Genomic DNA, 20,566 nt, shown 5'->3' with positions numbered 1-20,566 from the left:
CTGAAAAATATGCATGCAACAGTTTAGGATAATAAATAAATATAATATATTATATAATAATAAAATATAATAATCTGTCAACTGTTCACTAGAGTGACGGCAAGGGGGAAAAAACTGTTCCTGTGTCTGGTGGTTTTTGTGTACATAGTTCTGTAGCGCCTGCCAGAGGGGAGGAGCTGGAACAGATTATGTCCAGGGTGTGAGGGGTCTGCAATGATTTTCCCGGCCCGTTTCCTGGCTCTGGATGTGTACAGGTCCTGGATGGTGGGCAGGTCGGCACCAATAATCCTTTCTGCAGACCTGACTGTCCGTTGTAATCTGTTCCTGTCTAGTTTAGTGGCCGAACCAAACCTATATCATGTAAATCTATTTAATCTTTTAGCGATTATTCATTTTAATAAAAGTATTTTAACAAAATATGAGTAGCCTAAACATTTGAAGCATCTGAATTGGATATGAAGTTATCATATAGACATTTGACTGAAATCAGTGCAGTACATTGAACAAAATTGACAATGTGTTTTCAGCAGCCTCATTAGGCAATCTCATTAGGCAACTTTTAAATAGGCCTTTCTATGTATTACTTCACACTAGAATCACAAGACTTGACTGGTACACAAATGCAGTGCATTCATTTAAATGTACAATCTCTGTTTTAGTGTACAAGGTAAGAAAGGTTAGTTGCAATGTGTCCTTATAGACAGTCAAGAGGTCTTTTAATTGCAGCGGTTTTATGAGCCGGAAGAACGTGTTGCCCCCTTCAGCCCATGCGCTAACTTACGCCATTTTGAAATTCGAAGGCAGCCTTAAAGAGGTACGCCTCATCTCTGCAACATATTTAACATACAACGTTACGTTGACTGTATTGTAGTGTAGTCTCAGAGTTTTAAGTATTTGTTGTATATCGTCTGCTATGGCAAACCGAAACCTTAAACAGGTAAACATTCAAAACAGTGCTTCCCCAAAACCCCCAAATCAGAAGCGCAACACCGATTCTCCAGCAATGGACCGAAGGCCAAACATGGAGGAAGGAACACAACCCCATTCTGTGGTTAGTCCAGGAACTGAAAATGATGGAGGCGAATCGATGGAGATGACGCTGGATTTGAAAAGCTTTCGGAGGACTGGAGAAAAAACGTTCACACAGAGATGCCGGTTGTTCGTTGGTAACCTACCATCCGACATAAATGAAGATGACTTCAAAAAACTATTTGCGAAATATGGCGAGGCCAACGAAGTATTCATCAACCGAGACCGAGGTTTTGGCTTTATTCGGCTGGTAAGGAGACCTCACTTATTTTTAGCTCATGTAACGTTAGAAGCTTGAAGGTGTTCCATGTAAGAATTTTTGTTTAAGCATTTAGATAATGAACTAGAAATAGGAACAGAATGTAAAGAAATTACCGTTTTGACGTTACGTTAACGTTAAAAATGCCTATGCTCTGTGTTGTCCAGATATTCATTGCATTTAGCATGCTAGCCATCTGGCCCCAGCCTGTTTTCATTCATAATAGCATCATAACATCTCATCCTACCACTTTGTACCGCTAGAAGCGCTAGTGAGTCAATGTAGTGAAGACAGCAAAGCCAACCAAGTATTCCGTTACTGGCAAAGGTAAAATCCCATTTCAGAGGAAGTGTTTGTTAATTCGTGGAGAAATGGAATACTCCACTTTTGAACTACAGAGCCTCAATCCATTTTCAGAGTGCTGGATGAATTTACTAACGGACCCATGTATAGCTGTTCTGTAGTTGGTATGAAATAGTACCTTAGTAGCAAACCTATTGGTTAACGTTAATGATTAGAAAGCTTGAGTGTTTAAATGAATCTATTGCCGTGACTAAGTTAATGTAACATATACATTTCAATTGATGTTGTCAGAGAAACTAATGGTGGCCTCGAAATTCAACCTTCAACCTCCGCCACCTTGGCAGCCACCATTCTGCTTGGGGTGGGGAGTATTCGTCTAGTCGGTGTGACATTATATCTGGCAAAACTCTGTGAAAACAAAGAGTTGTAAAGCCAGAGACAAACCAAACCGACATCAAAGAACCAGTGGAGACGAAGGCCGACTGTTGCGTCGCCTCTTGTCGTCTGGACCCAAAAGTTGCACTTGAACTCACCACGAAGACTCTAGCCAACAGCCATCTAGCGTGTACATTCTGTGCCTTCACATACCTGCAGGTCAATATTTTCACACCACTCTCGCTCCCAACAGATGGTTTTGTAAGGTAGCTACTTCTAATCGAGAATATGTCTGAGAAGAGGTTGCAAATTGCATTGGCGTTGTCAGCCCTCGGTCTTATTGTTGTCGAAAAAGAAAGGAAGAAGCGGAGGCAAAAAATTAGAAACTACTAAATGGGTGAAATCATGGATACTATAGCGACAGGCTAAAGGGGCCTGTCTTGAGTTAGAGATAAATTAAATCTCAGACGCTCACGACACAGCCTGACATTGGCTGACGGTGGTGTATCATGGGCTTGATGCCTGGCAACCGACTGTGAAGCTGTCAGATGTACGTATTCATTGATTTCCGATTATTAAGCCTCAAACTGCTACAGGCAAATTTCAAACATCGACTTTGACAGCTCTTTGTTTTCACCAGGTTGCCTTGCAATGCGATCGCGCAACATTACTTCTGGTTATTTGTCGACCAGATGAATTAAATAATTTAGCTTGCAAGCCGACCGCTAGTCAGGTTTAAATATAGTCCCTTTAATGATTGCCAGGTGTAGCGTTAATGTTATTCGCTTGCAAAATGTAAGTTTCCAGATCAAGTACCTAGACGGTCAAATGAAGAATCAGATGTACAGCATTGCAAACAAATGTATGTTCGTACGCATACATAGAAATAAAATACCTGTATATGGGGTTCTCAACACCTTGATTAAAGGTACAGTCTGCGATTCATACTCTTTTTTTGTGAGCGAAATGCTCCTCACGGCCCTCTAGTTGTCTGTTAAGTGTTGCGGGCGGCTCAAAAAAACTCTGGTGTTCATACACAGCCCTGGCTCTGTAAATAGGAATCAAACATGGCTTGGACCGAGCCATAAACAATCCCAGCCAATCAATATGGTACTTCAGCAGCACATGGCATGTGTCATTTCATTGGCTGTTGAGCTGTAATGTCAACTGTCTTTCGCAAAACCAAAATGCGGACTGCATCCTTACACTATGATTCTTTCAGCACCTCCAGCATCAGCTGTCTGTTCACATCCTGGCATATAGCCCATTGTTTATCCTGCAGGCATTCTTCCTAGTATTCTTCTTATGTACTCTCCCATTTTGATGGTATTTTTATGACTTGGCTGTGTAACAAAGTAGAAATTAATAATCTATAATAATATAATAATAATCTATGCAACTAGTATTTTGATTTGACAGCTGATAATTTGTTGCCCTACTATGAACGAAAGCTCTGTGTGTAACCTACTTCCTCTCATCTGTTATCTTTCAGGAAACAAGGACTCTTGCAGAAATCGCCAAGGCAGAGTTGGACGGTACTGTGATGAAGAATCGGCCCATTCGCATCCGCTTTGCAACTCATGGTGCTGCTCTGACCGTCCGCAACCTCTCTCCTGTGGTGTCCAACGAGTTGCTGGAGCAGGCCTTCGCCGAGTTTGGCCCAGTAGAGAGGGCCATTGTGCAGGTAGATGATCGTGGCCGACCGACGGGGAAGGGTTTTGTTGAGTTTGCCAACAAGCCTGCTGCAAGAAAGGCGCTGGACCGCTGCAATGACGGAGCACTGCTTCTTACCACGTAAGAGACAAAGATTGCGATCATGCGGATAGATGGTGTCATTGCATTAATGGTCCTTTGATTTAGAACAGTTTTGTTGTTTTGGGCATGAAAAATTAAAGAGCTTCTTAATTCTTATTAAAGAGCCTTTAGTGGTCTTCACACAAAGGCAGTTACACCAGACAGCTATTTGTTTTCTAATATCCCTCCTGTGATACCCTTAGGTCACCTCGCCCAGTAGTTGTGGAGTTGACAGAACAGTTTGATGAAGAAGATGGCCTTCCTGAGAAGTTGTTGCAGAAGTCAGCCCAGTATCATAAGTAGGTTCTCTCGTATAACTTAACTCCCTCTCATCCCTCTTCCCTTTCCAGATAATCTGTCTATTATTTATTGTTACATATATGGTTGTAAAGGCTCCGTATATACGATTTGGTTTGTCTTCCACCAAGTTAGACATGGTAATGCAAAATCAATGCTACATAGTTGGTAGTATCTTAAGGAGTCTAAATGAGTAGGGCAGGGTGATATGACAAAAAAAAACCTCATATCTTGACATGCTGAAGAGAATGAAGATGTACGATGTGATGTAATGAAAAACTTAAAGTATAATGCTTAAGTATCAGTAATTATTTGTAATATCAAAAAAGTGAATACAGCCTTCTGTCCTATATCTAAATAGTTGCATTCAATTGAAGTAAAAAATATAAACAAATTGCACACACAGCATACAGTATCTTAAGTGCAATCAAAGACAAGTTTCCAACATGAAACACAATCCTGGATTTAAAAAGAGAATAAACAAACGACAACTCTAGGCCTACACACAGCTTAGGCTACACCATAAAGCTGTAGTGGAGGTTAAAGTATGAAAGTAATTTCAGTCAGTGGAATAGCAAGGTGTTGAAAATATTATTTTATGAATATATAAACAAAAGTATTTGGCCACACCTGTTAATTATTGAATTCAGGTGTTTCAATCAGACCCGTTGCCACAGGTGTATAAAATCAAGCACCTAGCCATGCAGTCTCCTTTTGCAAACATTTATGATACAAAATGGGTCGTTCTGAAGAGCTCAGTGACTTCAGGTGTGGTACTACAAGCACCTAAACTGGAACGAAGATTGTGAGCCAGGCTTTCTCGTCCAACGACTGACCTCATAAATGCTCTACAGAATGAATGGGCACCAATTCCGACAGAAACACTCCAAAATCTTGTGAAAAGCCTTTCAAGAAGAGTGGAAGCTGTTATAGCTGCAAAAGGGGGACCAACTCCATATTAAAGTATATGTATTTGAATACAATGGCATTACAGTCTCTGTTGGTGTAATGGTCAGGCGTACAAATACTTTTGTCCATATAGTGCAGTGTTTCCCCTACCGTTATATTAGGGGGGCGCCCCGCCCCCCCAACGGCACCCCCGCCCCCCCTGGAAGGTCAAGTTCATTTTGTTCAATTTTATTTTCTATTAAGCGCCAGATCACAACGGAAGTAATTTAAGGTTACCTTTCCTATAGAACAGGTCTATAGCTTGTTCTTTTATTAAACAAAATAAATAGCCTTATGTTATTTATCTTATTTACACGACGGCATGTAATTTCTGTCTCTACATGGTCGCGCGTTTACAATTCTCTGCTCTCTGTATCGCGCATGGCAGAGTTCCGCCGCGATGCGCACAAACACACACACACAGACACGTGCGCGCACACACAGGTGAGCACACTCCCACCAGCTGACAGAATTGGGCTTAAGAATCAGTGCACAGCTACGGACACTTTTAAGCTTTAAAAAACTAATATCCAGGCGTTCATGAATCCGGCAGAGATCTTTTCCTAGGTAGGGTCGACAATGAGGCCCAATGAGAATGGCTACAACAGACGTGGAAACAGAACGTACGTACAGAATGTCCGCACCGAAAATTCAGAAATAGATCTGGCTTCCATTTTTTATCATTTTCCGCGAGTTGTGCGTGGCCCTTTTTACATAGAGTCTGGTAATAAATCTATGAAATGTAACGAAAATTATTTATTTTGCTGTGAATAATGAAGGAAGCAATAAATTCGATTATTTGCCAAACCCTCAAGAGCTGTTGCCATGGAGATTTAACGTTACTTTCTGTTTGAAGACAAGGTAGCAGCTAGTGTTGAAGAATGGATGACTTGAAATTGGACGATTTTAAATTAATATATGAAATTGAACATCAACACCTATACGGATAAAATAAATAAACAAGGATAGCAAAACATATTGATAAGCAATGAGAACGACAGAGACAGGACGTCAGATGACGAGACAGATCATAGTGACACAGGCTGTTTTTTTTTTTCGTCATATGAAGGCTGAGACATTCATAACATTTTATTCAGTCGTACTGGTCCTTTTATAATGCCAACATGTGCACTTCGTTGTGGATAAGTAAAGCCTATTTTGCTAAATTTTTGTAGTCCTGGTAATCTTTTGTTTGGCATATTGGTGAGGTTATTAAGAGGACCATTTCTCAATCGTTTTGTTCTTGATGAATTAATGTTTGTTTATTAATCAATTATTTTTCAACAAATAACTCAATTATAATTACAAAGAGGACAATTCACAACTTTTTATCGCAACTTTCACTTGTTTCGCCAATTTCATTGCAACAAAAACCTAAAAATAAAAACTTTCATCGCAACTTTTTGGAAAAGCTCCTGCGAAATCAGGAATTTTAGGCCGCAAATATCTCAAAAAATGTTCTTCCAGAAGCCCAGAAAGATACACCACTGCAGCGAAAAAAGCTGCACAGTTTGTGGATAATTGTCATAAAAAGACATGTTCCGATGTTTAGTTGTTATATTGACTGCTGTCATTAAAAGAAACACATGAACACCATGATTCCTTTAAGCGTTTGTGTCGGTGGCCGCGCTGCGCACCGTCCGCACCGTTTGCCCTGCCTGTCTTGTGTCTGATACATGCCACAGGCTTACTTGGTTCTTTTCCTTGCAGGGAGAGAGAGCAGCCTCCGCGTTTTGCTCAGCCCGGCACCTTTGAGTTTGAGTACTCGTCGCGCTGGAAGGCCCTGGACGAGATGGAGAAGCAGCAGCGGGACCAGGTGGACAGGAACATCCGCGAGGCCCGCGAGAAACTGGAGGCTGAGATGGAGGCAGCCAAGCACGAGCATCAGCTTATGATGATGAGACAAGGTAGGTCTGAGTTTTCACACACACCAGCGCACAGCACACATGTGCACTTCACATAGACCTGCAAGTACATCTTCACAAGACACTTCACATAGACCTGCTAGTACATCTTCAATCAGCTGAAATCGTTTGCGGCATGGGAAACAAACATGCATGTGTATGACACAGGCACATATAGGTCAAATCTCTACAAACTTAAGATTTATCAATGTTGTCTTGTGTATCTCGTACCTGCTAGTGCACCTGATATGAATGCAACATTAAATGTCTCTTGTTCTCTCTGTGTCTCTTTACCCAAAGATCTCATGAGGCGACAGGAAGAACTCCGTCGTTTGGAGGAACTAAGGAACCAGGAGCTGCAGAAGCGCAAACAAATTGAAATGAGGTACAGCTCCATACGCGCACACACACACACATACATTTAGTCATTTAGCAGACGCTTTTATCCAAAGCGACTTACAAGGATGTATACACATTTTACGTTTACACTGATGGCACACTGCACATCAGTAGCAATTAGGGGTTCAGTGTCTTGCTCAAGGACGCTTCGACAGGGAATCGAACTTGCAACCTTCTGATTACTAAACGACTTCTCTACCTCCTATACCACTGTCGCCCCCAAACACACAGACACAAATACACTCTTTACTGGGAGGAGTTCCGAGTTTCTCTGAATCTCTTTTTGATTTTGATTGGAAATGCAGATTTTTAGTGCCAACTAATTATTATTAGTTCATATAAACACAGGTGACATGACTGCCATTCTCAAAGTACACACTGTTTTTGTGTGTGTGTGTGTGGGTAGACATGAGGAGGAGAGATGCAGACGAGAGGCGGAGATGATGCGACACCGTGACCATGACGACATGCGGCGGCAGCAGCAGCAGCAGCAGCAGCAAGATGGCTTCAAGCCCAACTTCATGGACAGCGTGAGTAAAAAAAAAATGGCAAGCCCTCGGGCCTGCCCTCCTTTAATGTTGGTTCGTCTGTCGTCTCCTCCAAGAGCGAGCACCAGTAAACATCAGCGAAACAGATTCCTGTTGGCCCTGGTACAGCAGGCGGCTCCAGGGGGCGTTCTAAAGAATGGTGAGATGTTAGGGTTATGTGTCAGATCGCTGTAAGATCTATAGTGGGCATATAGAAGACTATCAGTTTTCAGTGGCTTATGGTTTTTACAACAGACAATGGAGCTACTTTTCCATTGCATTGTATCTTCCATTACTTGACTTTTCAGGCATTATGCTGGAGCTTGGTACCTTTGGATACTATGAGCTACACTGTTTCTTACTATAACTTATACAAGTAACGCATGGTTTGTTTTTCTTTCCAACTGGACAAACCATTTTTCCCCTCCCTGTCCACTAGATCTTGATCTGTATCTTTGTCATTTGAATCTGCATTTTGATGATCTGGTGCTGGCTCTTAATAAACACATTCTATAAATATCCACATGCATTCTAACAAAGAAGGAACGAGAGCTAGACTTTGCTACGCTGTACAATTGGATAACTTCGATAACGTTGCACAAATGCTGTTGTGCAAGCTAAAAAGAAAGCTAAAACTTTCACGCATTTCATTTGTCCCTAAATGACAGCACTTTAATGATGTCTCAGGAATTCCTGTAAAGAATTCACATCTGTGTCACTATATTGGATGTTCACCACTGAAAAATATGAGCTTTTAAGAAAGAAAAAAGGTTGTGTGGTTCAGTCACGTAACTGTAAGTTGTGCTTGTCCAGTACTGTCCTGATCTGTAGCATAGTCTGAATCTAACTTAACTGGATCACCTTTAGAACTGGTATATTCAGAAGACATAGACAGATAGGTCATTTGTCATGGTACTTCAAGGCTTTAGTCATAATACTCATCTACAATGGTAGCTTTGGAGTTTGTCAGTCTGTCCTGTTTATACTTGCATACATGAGGTGTTGTTGGTGCTATAAGGTGATCAGAATGTCTTGTGTTCATTTTGTTTGAATGAAAACAGTCAAATTACTTTGTGCACACCCAAACAGACGGCCAGTCTGACATATCAAGTGAACGCAAATCCATCTTAAAGTGAATAGAGTTTCTCGCAGGGTTTGATTGTTCAAATGCTATAGAATTTTAATGGTATTGAAAATAGTGTGTGGAATTTTCCAGGATTTTGATGGTTCCAAAGTTCTTTGATTTCTAAATCTTAAAGGTACTTAACTGTGTACCTTGAACTGAATTGGTGAGCGACGTATACCCAGAAAGCTTCTTCTGAACAGAAGAATGCCCTATCGACACCATTTGAAGGGACAATTGTAGATTTTTGTCTAATCATAAAAAAAAATCCCAGACATTTTACTCTGGAAAGTGAAAAGGAGCTTGATGTGGGAACATCTGTACCAAGAACATGTAGGGAAATATATTTTAGTTGTTAGAAGTATGAACAACATGTACATTTGGATTCAGTCAGTTTTCAACATTCAGATTAATACGAGCTTGCTATAATGCAGAGGAAAATTAAATGGCTTGAGCATTTTTTTTTTTTTTTTTTAAAGGGAATTCCTTCGATGAAATGCATTTGACAGAGCCTAATACTTAAGACTTTAAAACAGCAGGCTTTGACACCTTATGGTACGTCCTGTATAGGGGTGTAACAGTCCACAGAAGTCATGGTTCGGTTCACACCTCGGTTTGGACATCACAATTTGGTACGAGTTCGGTACAACAGCAAAAGGAACCAAAAAACCCAGATGTGTGTTCAAAATAAATGAAAAGTTACAATTTGTTCCACCTAGTGTCGTATAGTATATGATAAGAAACCATCTACAGTAGTTGACTTCAAGGTACATTTAACAGTACATGCATTTTGCAGCAATGTCAAGGTTTCATATTGTTATCGGCGTAATTGACATAATTTGTATGTATCAGTAATTTACTACCTTCATGTGTAATTTTTGTTTCATTGTACGAAACAAATAGATTAGATTTAAGAAATTAGAGGTTTTACTTTCAGTGTGGATATAATTTTTTTTTTTTTGACATCATACAATTCATACTTTTCAATTTATTTAAATTACTTATCTAATAAACAGACAATCACTAAATCAATCGAGTGGCAGTGTGAGCTCTTGCAAACTCGACTTTCATAATGGACATGCCTCCTCTTGTCAGTAACCCTTCAATATGCATGGATTTAGGAAGGGGCTTTTATTTTGCAACGCCGTCTCTGTGCCAGACGAATGGCGGAATTAACGGTTGAATGCAACAACCATAGGCAGTTTCATATGTCATGTTTGAACAAACTTTACAAGTTCACAACTGAATACCGTGCAGAATAACATGATGTGCAATAAGTTCATTCAGCTTTCAGTGAGATAACAGTTATAGATCAAGCTATGTTGTGAAAGTCATTGTCAAGTGAATGTCTTTTATCAAGATAACTTCAGTGTGGCTGTCAATCCATCTAATTATGTACCTGTCGCCAAACTAATGGGGCATGAACCCGTGGCAGTGAGTATGACAGATTATGCATAACCTTATACCACCATCAGGAGACCTGACCTTCAAGGCTTCTTTTCTGCTGATTTATGTGCAAGTTATGCAGTAGGAACAGTTCAGCATTGTGAAAGAATTGCATTGAATCCCACAAATGCAGAATCGTGACAAACTGGACGGTTATGTTATGTTCTGTGTGTCTCTCCTCTCTCCCCCTCTCCTTGTCGCATAGATATGGAAAGCTGTTTTGACAGGATCAGATTTAAGAGTATTTTTTTTAAGATGAACAGAACCCATATTTTACAGGCCAGAGTGACTGGGTAACCGCCATCATACACCCGCCCACACAGAAATCTGCACACCATTGTGGGTTGGCAGGTGCTAATTTTGCGCCCTGTTTAGCATATTAGTCATCTGAACACAGACGTGACCCACATGGTGTCTCATTTCCAGGTGGAACTCTTCACTGCTTGTGAAATTTGGTTCGTCTGCATTATGTTCATCAATCTTCACACGTAGGCTACAGCTTATTCTGCATCCGTACAACTGCATGCACTGAACCTTAACGTCTGTACCGTGACTGTTCCGGATGAATACACGTACCGTTACACTCCTAATCCTGTAACAAACCCTCCTCATCGAGGCCCTGGTCTTTAGGGCAAGATCATGCTTTGGTTGTGTAAATCATTCTAAAGACTTTATACAGCTGATGTCTCGTGTCCACCTTTTAAATGTGTCTACACCAGATAGGCTTGTGTCTATAATAAGATTCAAATCATGCCACAGTTGCATTCTTTTGCCTGTTACGTCCATTTAAAATGTTGTGCTTTCATCTATAAATCCACTAATCTATGTGCAGAATATGGCTGCCTGTGTTGGCCCGTTCACGATCGCATAATCAGAAGTGAATGCAAAGTTGATGTAGAATAATGGAACACGACTTTGTTGGAGGTCAGAGGTCGGGGTGCATTTAATCTTCTCGTGAGATAAATGGCATGTGATGTGTATCCTAATTTTGAAAGTGTTTGGTAGTATGTTTGTGTGTGTGTGCGTGTGCGTGTGTGTGTGTGCGCAGCAGTGTGTTTGTATGTGTGTTACTGGCATGTCTTCTTTTCCTCCAGGATTTTGATGGAAGCGTTTCATTATCTGCTCAAACTATGTAGCAGTGCGCTCATTAAAAGAAGCATAGCAAATGTGCAAACTGAAGGATACTGCACACAAAAGGGCCAGACTGCACTGAGCAGTTGTTCACTTGACCACTTTACTTTGTCTTTTTTTAACCGGCACAATCCTGTAATGTAGGTTGTGCTTGTCTTGAGTTCCACATGCAAGGAATTCCTTTGAATGCACTGGAGGGTACTAATGGGTACATATGTTAGGAGGAAAAAACCCTCTGTCTCTTCAAGAATTGCGCCTTAACACTTAACCGATGGCAGAGGGTACTATCTAAGGTGCGGTTAGGGGTTCAGTGTCTTGCGCAAGGACATTTGGTGAGAAGGAGTCCGGATCAAACTAGCAACTTCCGGGTGCTGAACGACTCCTCTACCCCCTGAACACCTTCTGATTTAGTGTTATACCCCTCACAGAAGAAGGAACATTTTGAATTGCTTATTTTATTGCTGTATTATCTCAGTTATGATTTTGTGAGTCACTTCAAAATGAAATAAAAATGTCTGCTAAATAGTAAGTTCAAAACAAAGCAAAAGCTATTTGCTACATGGGCAGCTTCGACGGTTCGTTCTTTTCAATACCCCTGTCCATATTGACTTGTTGCTGATTGCTGATATTATGTCAGTCAATTTGGGGGTTAGTCCAAAAATTAAATAATGTTAATTAATTGTACCAAAAATCCTTTACGACCTGATTGTTCTATCCTCTCGTGCATTTTGGTGATGCTAAAATTCAGTAGGAATCCAATCAAGCCATTGATCCACTAAAGATCACTTTAAGCCGGTGTCTTTAAATGGCTTGATTGTGTTCCCCAATATTTCAACAAAGCGATACTGTTTCCAAAAAACAAACATTCAAGAAACCTCAAAAAATCTCTATCTATCTCTATTGTCTTTCTTTCTCCTGAAACCTGTCTGTCTTGTTCAAATTATCTTCGAATATGGAGCTTGTCTGTCTATGCATGCTGTTTTTATAGGTTAGTGTAATAGTGAAATCATCTGTTTTCTTGTTGAACCTATGTACTACTTTAGTGTATGTAAATGCTTTGCATCAATGTGAGCTAAAACATACACCTGGATATGCACCTTTGATATCTTTAGCGCTTTGATAATAGCAATAGTTATAGTGTGTACTGTATTTACTCTAAACATCCCAATCAAAATGCATCATAAAGGTCATCTCTGCATTTTGCTTAGACAGTATATTAAGTAACCTATATAAACGTGTGATCCTATCCTCTGTCGTACAATGGCATAAAAGCATACTCGTGGTTGCCTTAAATGCATTCTTGAAAGTTTTTTTTAAAATCCTGTAGCTTTGAGGTCATGTTTTTTGCATGCAATAATGTGTTTTTGATGTTGATGTATAATTATGTGATTGCCTCTTTTCTCCTGCTGTTACCGCGTGGAGAGACTCCATAGACATCCTGAGACCCGCTGGGAAAGTCAATCAGATCTCACCCAAGGCAACTCTCAGCCACAAGTCTATCGATACAGTGCCTACGTCCAATGTTTTATTAGTTATACTCCCGTCATCTCCAGTTTTTCATCAGTGTTTTATCACTCACACTTTCTTAGAGTACAAAGCCTTCAGTGACGTGTGATCATTGCTATTGAAAATTTAATTTGGGTGGTATTGGCAGCTTCAGATTCAGAACCTTTAGATTTTGAAGCGGCAATCATAGCAAACTGCTATATGAACAGCATCTCTTTTTGGAGGAACCTAGAGTTTCGTCGTGTAATTAATGAATAGCTGTACATGTGCTTTGAAAGTGATTTGAATGTGATTTCATGTGATTTGAAAGCGACTGAGGTGATGTGTTAGCTGGTTACAAGTCGATTCAATTTGTCAACAAGGCAGAAGCATTCCATACAGCTCAGAATGCATGCTAAGACAACTTAAGCAGAACAACAAACACCTAGCTATAATGTATGAATATTGGGGGAAGTTAATGGGCTACAAACAGATGGCCAACCTTATGAAAGCTATATTCCCCCTAATATGAAGTGATACAAACTTGAGTGGCTAGTGAATCAACTTAGCTAGATAACAACCGATTGTAAAGGGACTAATTAGCCGTACTCAACATTACTGAGAGAGCTTACGGCCGTTTTAGTCCAAGACTAGAGAGCCAATAGCTTTACTAACACAGCCAAACAGGACGCTTGTGTAGCGCAACAATACAAGGCGGCGAAGGGAATGGCAAGTGTGCCTCTTTTTGAATAGTCAGCGGATGTCCTCATTTGTTGATGTATTGCTTATTCCCTTAAATTCTCGCTAGTTTTTGTCCTATCCCAACTACATAATGTCATACGGGAGACAAGGACACCCAGCCTGAAACAGACGTCTCAATCTTTACTACGTGACCGTGTACCATCAAAATTAATTTGAAGCAAAAAAACTTTACATTTTCTTGCTTTTAATACCTTTCTTCTGCCAAGTTCATTATTAGGTGTATTTTAAACTTTATCAATTACTTTTTTGGTACAGGTTAGCACTTCAGTTTGAAAAACATTCAACAGCTTAGTTCTAGTGAGCTTTATCATTCAGTCTTAGTTCTAACTAATTTATTTAGCTAATTGTAACGATTGCTGCAGCTGAATTACACAAGCCCCGAATGCTGCAGTTGAAGAAGAGAAGTCTTGACACTGATCTACATTTTTATTTCTGATCAGTGTTAATTACACTAGCTCAAAAGTGTGTGTTGATTCTCATGCAGTTATACCAACGCTGACGTTCAGAACATATTCCCAGTTTTAGTGGTGGGCTTTTTTATACACCCCAGTGTTGGTGAGGTTTGAACTGATGTTCACATATGGAAATCATGTGACATATGTAACATTATTTTGAACTTAGTTAAACTTACAAAAAAAACCTCCGTTCTTGTCAAACATCCCCTGCGAATTTTGTTCAATTACATACCTGTAGGAGACCTTTATATAACAAAGCATAAAACTGTATACTGTTTACTGAATACTTTTAAATCTTTTAATTTGGTTTATTTTAATTCAGTAGATATGACTAGTACAAATGTAAAGAAAACAAAACTATAATTGGTGTCAAAATCTCAATTTTATAGATTTTGAGACACTTGAACAATTTTAGACAAGGCTCCATTAAGACCGCAATGTATCATTAAAAGCTGTAGCTTCTAAATTTTGTATGTTTTAAGGCATCACATTCTGCCTCTGGTCCCCGAAGACTAATGCAGATCATAGATAAAGATACAGTAGGGCAGTGCAGGTGTCACAAACACTGTATTTCTATGTTCACAGAATCCTCTTTGCTGGGGGAACAGATGGAACAGACACCAAGAATGAGAATAACTGGCTAAGAACTAATGTTGTGATTGGCATGCAAACTACATTTTCACCCCTCAAGAAACTAGTTGTTGGTGAATAAATTGAGTCACGGCTCAATTTGATGCATTTATTTAGTTTGTGGTCTTGGAGCACAAAAGTCAGTACATATTTGCTCAGTCTAATTATTTAAACACCCTCTTAAGGGGTTAATGAATTTGATCAAATTTGAGTATTTTTAGGGCGACTAAAACTGCTCCGTTTCTGTTTAATTTGGTGTCTGTGAATGTTGTGAGTGTTTTTTTTTTGTGCACACTAAATATGTGTGAATGGGCCAGTTGAGTGTGTTTGTGTGTGTCAACATGTTGACGTTTTATGGGGGGGGGGGGGGGTTGATTTGCAAGCTGTGTGTGCGCGAGCGTGCATGTGCGTGTGAGATCATGTACGTATGTAGTTCATTCTAACATGAATTTATCCTGTGGTACTCTTCTTGATCAGGTAAGTTATCTAGAGCCTTAGCCAATTGAAAAGCATACGAGAAGGCATATTCACTCCTGGATGATGGAAAAATGTTGATTAGCATCTCTGAAATCTTTCCCAAATTTGCCTAGATAAATAACAGTATTAATTAACTCTGAGTAATGCCCAGTATGTAGTCCCATGCCACAGCAGACATAAATGTTAAAAAGGACTTGCCTACTTATGTTTGTATGAAATGTATATTTGCTAACTTCCAATAACTGATAGAGTGGCTGGAGTTGTTCACTTGTGTGCATTCCACCAGTATGCTATGCACTTAAGTTCTTAGACAGTACATTTGTAGTTTGTATGATAAAGACTTTGGCAAGTCCTTATTCATTAACAAAGTCAGACAGGAAATAGCATAAATTAGAACTGTAGTCATCTAATGTATTCTGTCTGTTTGTATCTGTATAATTATGCAATGTAAGCTTTGAAAGGTTTTTTTAATTGTTGCAATGTTTGTGTGATATTTGAGTGTGATTTTTTTTGCTTGCATGTGTTCTAGGGTACATAACTGGAGAGAAGGGGGTGGGGCTGAGTGAGATTGTGTGTGTGTGTGTGTGTGTGGTGTGTGTGTGTGTGTGTGTGTGTGTGTGATAATCATTGACTAGGAGTTCGGGGATGTGGTCAATTTAAGTGTTTGTGTTAATTGGTGCGAATGTGTCAACTAATCAACAAGAGGTACTTTGCTTACAGATAGTGGTTGTAAAAAAAAGTGTCATATCACACTTTCAAAATGCATATCTACCCTTGGGTCTGTGCTCTTCTGAACATTTCATTATAAGGAACGGTCTGCAAAGCAGAATGTGTTATTCAGGTCACATGTCATTGTGGCTTGTCAATGTACAGATTAGCTTTTCTTTCAGCTTGAAACAACCTCAGTCACCTCCTTTGTTGGAAAATACAACGGTTTAGGGGGTTTGTTGGGTGCTGTTTATTTTAGGTACAGTACTTAAAAATCATGCGAAAGTGCTGTGTTTTGCTCAGTCACCCTTATTATTATTATTATTATTATTATTATTATGGGTAGTGTACACATTTGTTGTGTGTGTGAATGGATGAATGTGAGACACATTGGACATAATTTTTATGTCAATGTGTTAATTGAAGAACAAGAATGACAAATGTCCCTATTTTGTGGTATCTCAGGATTGGGGTGTATGAATCCAGCCAGCATTAGGGGCCCTGTTTGGGCCTTTATCATGTTTGTAGACATCAGGAGGTGTTGGACTTAAACGATATAATTGCTACTGATGACTCCAAACATTTTGTCACTTCATCTGTTCTATATACCATAGACTACTGTACATTTTAGTTTTTGACCCTCCAGATAACATTATCTGATTTAATTTCAAATGGCCACTAACTAAATGCTATGCATGTACTTGTAGACTTATGATGTGGCAAATATGGAAAATGTATGTTGGCCTTAAATTGTATTGGAATTTTAATGAAAATGTTTTCATTGGAACAGGAAGTGAGTGTACAAATTAGTCCCAGACTAAGATATAATTGCACTCGAATGTTCATACGAGTGCATGACAACCTACTTTTACTGTAACACAACTTCATCAATTTACCTGCAATCCTTACCGTTTGCACACCTTTTCTTCACTTCCAGAGGGAACAGGAAATGAGAATGAGTGAAATGGGCCCTCGTGGAGGAATTAATATGGGAGGTAGGGTCATAAAGATGCTATCATCATACTGAGGAGAGGCTTGGTGAGGCACCCTGGTTTTTTTGACAATACAAGTAAGGATGCATTTGGGACTGCACATCACCTGAAGGAATTGTGTACACAGAATGGATTGGGACTATGGTTGAGCTTGGTGATGGGTTTGCTGTCAGTTAATTGTGTGTGTGTGTCTGTGTGTGAGTCTATGACCATATGAATGTGAAGCAGGGGATGGCCTCATTTGTTGATGGTAGCCTTCAAACAGTTCTTGTCTGGATTTGTCTACATCCTTAAGAAATAACCTCTTGTGTTCTCATTCCCATACCATGTTGAGTGTCTGTGGCTAAAACCAATAGAAAAACACAAAATATCGTAATGGACGTATGCTGTCAACAATACAGAAATAACATTTTATCTGAAGATACGGGAAGGGGGTTTGCAAACCTTTATTATTTTTTGCAGTGTGCTTGCTAAATGCTTGGTCAGTTTTGTGCAATACAATCAAAAGCAAATGTTCTTTCCTTTTACCTTGAGGTATCAGTTTCATCACCTCGATTCCCCATGTTGCAGTGCCCGTTTTTGTATTTTCGTTTTTCGCTTGTTTTTGTTTAAAAATGATTACACACTTGATGGCTTAACCATAAGGTTCCGTTACATTTCACTTATTCTTAAGATGCTTCTTCCATTATTATTTATGATTATTGTCTGGCTCTTAAAATGCACTTTCATCAGCAGACTCAAAAATCCGTTTTCTCCTAAAGCGCATTTGGAAGAGAGTTTGGTCTTATTAGTTTTATAGGTTAGTAATGACGTTAATGATGATTCAGTGATTCATTACGATTCGTTTTAGGGTTTTTACTGTAGTGGGGTTCAGCGCAGTGCCCTTCTTAATGCACTTTATTTTGTTTTGTAAATGAATACATTCATTAGGAAATCAGAATGTGAAATGTTTTACGTGAAAACATGAAGAAAAATGTCATTAATGTCTCTGGCAGATACACCAGTGTTTTCTATTCAGTGTCTTCTGTTTGTTTTTTTTTTTTTTTTTTTTTTGGTCTGGGATGGGTCTCTGTACAGCAGTTGTGGTGTGGTAAATTCAAAAAACCACTTCACTACTTGGCTGTTTAATTGATGGATCTACTTTTTGAGCTGTCGTTGTGTCGTAAAAAAAACCCCAACCTATTTCTCAGTAAAGTTTTGGAATGGCTTGAAATCTATTCTTCCCAGAAGATGATATGCTGATCGTTCTCTCTCCTCTCCTCTTCAGTATCTTTGCCATCGTAATACTAAAAAAGATGCTGTGCAGTCTCAAAAGCAACAAAAGCAAATGGGTGATATTGAGTGGATTGTTGTGCCACACCATCATCAGTAAATCTAAACTATATTGGGATGCCTCACTCAGCCTGTCCAGTGTCTTGAAAACTCTCTTGTAATGCATTTTTCTCACATGGTTTCTGATAACTGATTCGTACTTTCTCTTGAATTGGTGGCCATGGTACACTCCAAGTCAAAACCCATGATGCATTATCTTGCGTAGATGCTTATAACTCTGGTGCAGCAGCTGGTGGTAACCAGGCTCCCTCTCAAATGCTGGGTATGGGGATGCCAGGCCGGGGTGGAGCCATTGGCCCTGAGGGGACACCATTGATGCCAGATAATGGAGTGATGGTAAAGTATTCGTGTACATATTTGCTGTGTAAAACCAGTTATTTTATGCAGTTTGTACTGTATGTCAGTGGTTGACTGTGACAGCTTAGTGTGCGTTTGGTGTGTGTGTGTGTGTGTGTGTGTGTACACCTCGTGCCAAATTGTTTTCAACAGAAAAGCACATGTAAAAAGGTGCCCTACCCTTTTTACTTTTTCTTTTTTTTTAAGATAAAGCAGTTTTCTTTACAGTGAAAGTGATGTAAAAGTACAGTTAGGGTTTTAGATACTAGTAAATGATTACAGCTAAATGTCCATCTGAAGTATAATAATCGGCAAATCAGTCCTGAGTAGGAGATCAACATTTGACTTCAGAACTCAAATTTAATTAAAATGTTCTAAAATTACTATTCAAATGCAGTAAAAATGTCTACCAACAACCCAATTTAGGTAATTTGACAAAGTGACACCATTACAAAAAAAATTATTTCAACATAGACAGCTACATTTTAGTTATGTGCAACTTGGCCTACCTTTAAAAAAAATTGTAAGATACAATCGTAAATTAGAACAGTATAAATAGGTTAAACAGACCGTGATTATCTTGTCAATGTACAATGTAGACACACTAGAGACAAAAGCAATTTGGTTCCTTAATCCTGTCCGACTGCAGTATATGTAAAGAAAAATATTATTCAGGTGTATATGAGAGTCTCACACTCTATATTTTGGGTACTTTTATTAGACTGATTGTTGAAGAGGTACATACTCCTCCAGTGGCAAGAATACTGCATGGCACAGAATTTCACATTGTTTTGAATGAACGTATACAGTACTTGGAATAGAAACAATGAAACTAGTTTTTTTGCCTTAGCACACAAAATTGTTAGAAAAATATAGTAATATTCAAATCTGCATTAAACAAACGAGTACTTCATAAAGTTAATTATTAATAGTTAATCTGGTTTTAGACATAAACAGTGTGATCATGAAATGGATTAAAACTATATACATTTTTGAAATCATATTTTAATGTGACATTTGTGTGTGTGTGTGTGTGTGTGTGTGTGTGTTCAGTATATTTTTATATGTTTTGTGTTTACAAAGACACAAGTGAGAAAATGGCAAAATTGGAGATGTACAAAATATCCTTAGCATGTTCTTTACCACAGTGCATCTTGAGGAGTCATTTATCAACATTGCATTAAAAGTCAAATGAAGCCCGTTGTCACTTGAAAAACTACTTTCTGTAAGCATCATAGTTTATTCTGTTTTGGGAATGGGAGACAAGACAGCATGCTGCTTTGACATAAAATATTGTTACGCTATGCCTTGAACCAATTTGGAAAAAAGGGATTTTTACATCATAATGTTGCTAAAAGTGCCACATTCTCACCCTATACCTCAAGGATCTATCCCATAGAAACACAAATGATCACATATTGTAGTAGCCAGTTTTGGGGTTGCAATTGCACTCTACCATAAGTAGTGTGTTTTCTTAAAATGTTTGCTGTACATGTTCCACACAAGAGGTCCCTTCTGGTCGTTGGTGACAATCATACATTTCCCTCCATATTTGGGGGATCTGTAAGAACTTTGTGTAAAAGTTTGGCAGTCAGTCACTTGGATAAATTACTTGCCATTTGATGCACAGTATATAGGTACATGTCCACATGCAGTCTTGACAAATGACTCCTCTGTTGTGTTTGCAAAGAACTATGGAAAATCTTTTTTTTTTTCAGCATTAGTGGTGTGGAAACATTCCAGACTTTTGGTTGTCACTAAAGGCCTTAACAAATAATTTGGTTATTTCACATTACCTTTTAAGGCAAGCTCCTATACCAAATTACCCTTGTAGTCCGTAAAGTATGTTTAGCA

The 20,566-nt window shown here is 39.1% G+C and overlaps 1 protein-coding gene across 3 annotated transcripts in view; it reads left to right on the top strand.

The window, feature by feature from the left end:
- Positions 1 to 763: 763 nt before the first annotated feature.
- The window catches only part of pspc1 (paraspeckle component 1), a 29,165-nt gene continuing 9,362 nt past the window's right edge, over positions 764 to 20,566 (top strand). Inside the window, exons 1-8 of one of the 3 annotated variants that reach the window (XM_012840596.3) lie at positions 764 to 1,279; positions 3,459 to 3,760; positions 3,964 to 4,059; positions 6,716 to 6,912; positions 7,210 to 7,294; positions 7,715 to 7,838; positions 16,990 to 17,047; positions 18,582 to 18,712. In XM_012840596.3, coding sequence (XP_012696050.2) covers positions 914 to 1,279; positions 3,459 to 3,760; positions 3,964 to 4,059; positions 6,716 to 6,912; positions 7,210 to 7,294; positions 7,715 to 7,838; positions 16,990 to 17,047; positions 18,582 to 18,712 — 1,359 coding nt within the window. In that variant the 5' untranslated portion in view covers positions 764 to 913. The remainder of the gene's footprint in view (positions 1,280 to 3,458; positions 3,761 to 3,963; positions 4,060 to 6,715; positions 6,913 to 7,209; positions 7,295 to 7,714; positions 7,839 to 16,989; positions 17,048 to 18,581; positions 18,713 to 20,566) is intronic. The other 2 variants (XM_031558213.2, XM_031558214.2) reach the window with 2 other exon arrangements.

The sequence above is a fragment of the Clupea harengus genome, chromosome 21 (assembly GCF_900700415.2).
Source record: "Clupea harengus chromosome 21, Ch_v2.0.2, whole genome shotgun sequence".
NCBI classification, from domain to species: domain Eukaryota; kingdom Metazoa; phylum Chordata; class Actinopteri; order Clupeiformes; family Clupeidae; genus Clupea; species Clupea harengus.
Note: the sequence above shows the minus strand (reverse complement) of the source record. Positions and strands in the feature narration are given on the sequence as shown.